Source organism: Lipotes vexillifer, unplaced genomic scaffold, assembly GCF_000442215.2.
Source record: "Lipotes vexillifer unplaced genomic scaffold, Lipotes_vexillifer_v1.1 scaffold298, whole genome shotgun sequence".
NCBI classification, from domain to species: Eukaryota; Metazoa; Chordata; class Mammalia; order Artiodactyla; family Lipotidae; genus Lipotes; species Lipotes vexillifer.
Genome location: NW_006793272.1, coordinates 641,113 through 645,116, shown reverse-complemented (window position 1 = coordinate 645,116; position 4,004 = coordinate 641,113). Strand labels below are relative to the sequence as shown.

At 42.6% G+C, this 4,004-nt stretch overlaps 1 protein-coding gene across 4 annotated transcripts in view; it reads left to right on the top strand.

The window, feature by feature from the left end:
• The window catches only part of CHRDL1 (chordin like 1), a 116,166-nt gene that overhangs the window by 64,186 nt on the left and 47,976 nt on the right, over positions 1-4,004 (top strand). For 2 of the 4 annotated variants that reach the window (XM_007466299.1, XM_007466298.1), the window contains exons 4-5: positions 2,343-2,485; positions 3,926-3,990. The exons of 1 other annotated variant lie outside the window; for it this stretch is intronic. In XM_007466299.1, the coding sequence (XP_007466361.1) occupies positions 2,343-2,485; positions 3,926-3,990 (208 nt within the window). Of the gene's footprint in view, positions 1-2,339; positions 2,486-3,925; positions 3,991-4,004 lie in introns of all 4 variants that reach the window. One more of the 4 variants, XM_007466297.1, reaches the window with a different exon arrangement.

Genomic DNA, 4,004 nt, shown 5'->3' with positions numbered 1-4,004 from the left:
ATGTGTGTGTGTGTGTGTGTGTGTGTGTGTGTGTGTGTGTGTGTGTGTATATATATATATATATATATTTATATTTCAGGTTATTTTCCATTATAGCTTATTACAAGATATTGAACATAGTTCCTTGTGTTATACCGTAATTCCTGTTGCTTATCTACTTTATGTATAGTAGTTTGTATCTGTTAATCCCATATTCCTAATTTATCCCTCCCCCCGACCTTTCCCCTTTGGTAACCATAAATTTGTTTTCTATGTCTGTTAGTCTGTTCCTGTTTTGTATATAGATTCATTTGTACAGTAATTTTTTTTAGACTCCACATATAAGTAATACCATATAATATTTGTCTTTCTCTGCCTGACTTACTTCACTTACTATGATAATCTCTAGGTCCATCCATCTTGCTGCAAATGGCAATATTTCATTCTTTTTTATGGCTGAGTAATATTCCATTGTAAATATATACCACATCTTTTTAAAATTAATTAATTAATTTTTGGCTGCGTTGGGTCTTCGTTGCTGCACACCGGCTTTCTCTAAGTTGCGGCGAGCGGGAGCTACTCTTCGTTGTGGTGAGCGGGCTTCTCATTGCAGTGGCTTCTCTCGTTGTGGAGCACGGGCACTAGGTGCACGGGCTTCAGTAGTTGTGGCTCGTGGGCTCTAGAGTCCAGGCTCAGTAGTTGTGGCGCATGGGCTTAGTAGCTCTGCGGCATGTGGGATCTCCCCAGGCTAGGGCTTGAACCCATCAGGCGGATTCTTAACCACTGTGCCACCAGGGAAGTCCCTATACTACATCTTCTTGAACCAGTTGTCTGTTGATGGGCACTTGGGTTGTTTCCATGTCTTGGCTATTGTAAATAGTGCTGGTATGAACATTGGGGTGCGTGTATCTTTTCAAATTAGAGTTTTCTCTGGATATCTGCCCAGGAGTGGGATTGCCGGGTCATATGGCAACTCTATTTTTAATTTTTTAAGGAACCTCCATACTGTTTTCCCTAGTGGCTGCACCAATTCACATTCCCACCAACAATGTAGAAGAGTTACCAGGATGGTCTAACTTTTTAAGCCTCCCTCTAATGAAACCCACAGCTCCGCTAATTTCTGTTCTTCCACTATCCCACAGCACGTACTTTCGAAGCTCTGCTTGTAGATAATAACAATTATCTATTGTTAATTTGTACACTGGTGGTTAGTTTAACCTGGGCACTTGTTCATTGATATTTGGTGTGTGTATATGTGTGTGTATGTGTGTGCACAGCATGTACTTTAAGGAAGCCCAATGAAAAGACTTCTCGAAACCATTCACTTAGAGTCAGCTCACCAACTGCATTGACCTTTTTGCTACATGGCAACCCTGTGCCAGACTCCATGGAGAAAGACACGTGTAAGGCGGAGTCACAAGTCTTCAAAAAGCAATATATACAAATGTATATATGGGTTGGTAGGAAAAAATGGAATTTAGAGACAGAGGACCAGATATCAATTCCCTTTTTCATCACTCACTACCTTTGTGACTTCAGATAAGTCATTCAACATCAGAGGCATGTCACCCTCAAATGAAAAATGAAAATAAGAATCTGCCTTACTTGCTTCACAGTGTTCTTATGAGGCTCCATTGTAATAACGTTTGTGAAAGCTCTTTGTAAATTGTTGGCTAGGTGACTATAATTCGCAAATATGAGTTACAGTAATATTCAAGTGCCAAATGGTGTGCCTCAGACATCAGATGCTTTGAGAGGTGCAGATCATGGGCTGGAGCTGTTAGGGACTATTTCATGGAGGAAAGTGGACTTTTGCTGAGCCTTCAGAATCAGACAGGACTTCAGTAGGTGGAAAAGAGTGGCAAGGAGGGGGCAATCTTCGTGGAGAGACTAAAAAGAAGCAAAGACTCCAGAGGCTAGAACAAGCATACAAGCATATACCAAGTGTTATAAAACATGGGAGGGGGTAAAGTTACCAGGGTAGTTATAATAGGTGGTTCCTTATCAGAAAAGACTGCCTCCTTCCAGGCAAGTTAATACCTTGTTCATCTAACACTGTTATAGCTCCATCAAGGCAGGGGCCTTGCCCTTCTTCACTGATATCTCTTTAGTGCCTGTCACAGTGCCTGGTACGTAGTAGGTGCTCAATAAATGCCCCCAAATTGAAGGAATGGTTGGACAGTCACATGTCACTTTTTATTCCTGTCTGGCTGCTTTAATATTATCCAAGTCATCAGCCACTGAATTAGGGACTATTTTTAACTCTCTCCGTGTGGTACAGCCCCATCTGCTGTTGGAATTTGTGAAATTCTTTGCAATGATGCCAATACTCGGTGTGGTTTTTCTCCACCCTGTCCCAGAAGACTCCTTACCCCCAGCGAACAATAAGGTGACCAGCAAGTCGTGTGAGTACAACGGGACCACTTACCAACACGGTGAGCTGTTCATGGCTGAAGGGCTCTTTCAGAACCGGCAACCCAACCAATGCACACAGTGCAGCTGTTCGGTAAGACCCTGTATCTTAATGTCTCTGCTATCCCCTACCCAAATAAGAGCGCTTCCATACTTGTACTTTTAGTTTAAGCCTACACTGTAGGGTGCTTGATTGGAAGATGAATCGCATCTAAATCATGAGCCTTCCTGACCTTAATCAACCTTGATCAACTCTGTTGAAGAGGTCAGACCCAGTCATATCCTGGTCTTAAAACTTTAGGACTGCTTAAAAGGACAAAAACGAGCTGGTAATCTTGATCTGTACTTCTTTTCACAATAATTAAACCACCAGAGCCTTCATCTGAAGAACTCAGTTATTTGATAAGCCTTGGAAATGCCATGGGTGGAAAAGCCACCGGCACCATCTGGGGCCACTCAGTCCAATTCACAAGAAAATGGGGTGTCTCTTGGTTCCCATCTCTGAAATATTCCACTAACCAGTCAGTTCCTGGTGCCCTGCAATGAGAAAAGTCTCTCGACAAATGCTTGATCACGATGATTCCTGTGACATTATTTGTCAAAAGAACTGTATACTTCATGAATAAGGTATACTGATTACATCATCATCTAATTGTGTGGCCCAGAGAATGTAATAAATAGAACCAGAAAAAATGGAGTAAAATGGGTGCTTAAGCTGAAGTATGAGGGGATGAAGTTAGATGTAGAAACAACTTTTCCGCCTATAAAGGGTATGAAACACCGGATTGACAAGGGAAGCTAAAGAATCTCTTTGCTTAGGGATTTTTAGTAAAAATTATAGCATCTCAGTAGTTCGGGAGAATTTGGTCGTAGCCATGCTTCCCTAATGACCTTTCAGGAGCCCTCCTAGCTCCAGAAGAGTATGCTTCTAAGAACTAAGATCAAGGATCAAGGAATGATGTTTGGAACATAGAATTTTAGGGAATGAACATTATGCAAGGGCAAACATAACCAGCAAGTGCGTTTGGTCCTCTCCCTCGCCTTGTGCTGGACTGAGCTGTCCATTCAGATGATCTTTTATAGTTTTGTATCACCCCAAAGAGCTTGTCTACTTGTTTTGGAAGGGAGAACTCTAGTGAGCGTTACAGAAGGCAGCTATTGTGCAAATCTGCATTCCCCCAAAGCCCCAACATCCAGCTGAAGCACGATAGGGACCAGAATGGACAGAGAAGAGAGGGGCAAGACTGTATTTGGTGGTTTGGAGTCTCACGGCAGCCCTCACACTGACTACTTTGTTTCATCTTAGACCAGCATGCCTGATGAGAATCGCCATCTCCTGTGACTTAGTCTCTGGCATGGAGAAATAGTAAATAGAAAAAATATAACGCATCATAAGAGTTAGGAAGTGCATATAACTGACTGTGGAAGAGCATGGGGGAAGGACGTTTGAGCCCCTACTCATCCCAGGTACTGAGCTAAAGCCTTTACGTGTACTGCAGCTCCTTCTGACCTTAATTCTGTTTCTCTCTGGCAGGAGGGCAATGTGTACTGTGGTCTCAAGACTTGCCCCAAGTTAACCTGTGCATTTCCAGTCTCTGTTCCTGATTCCTGCT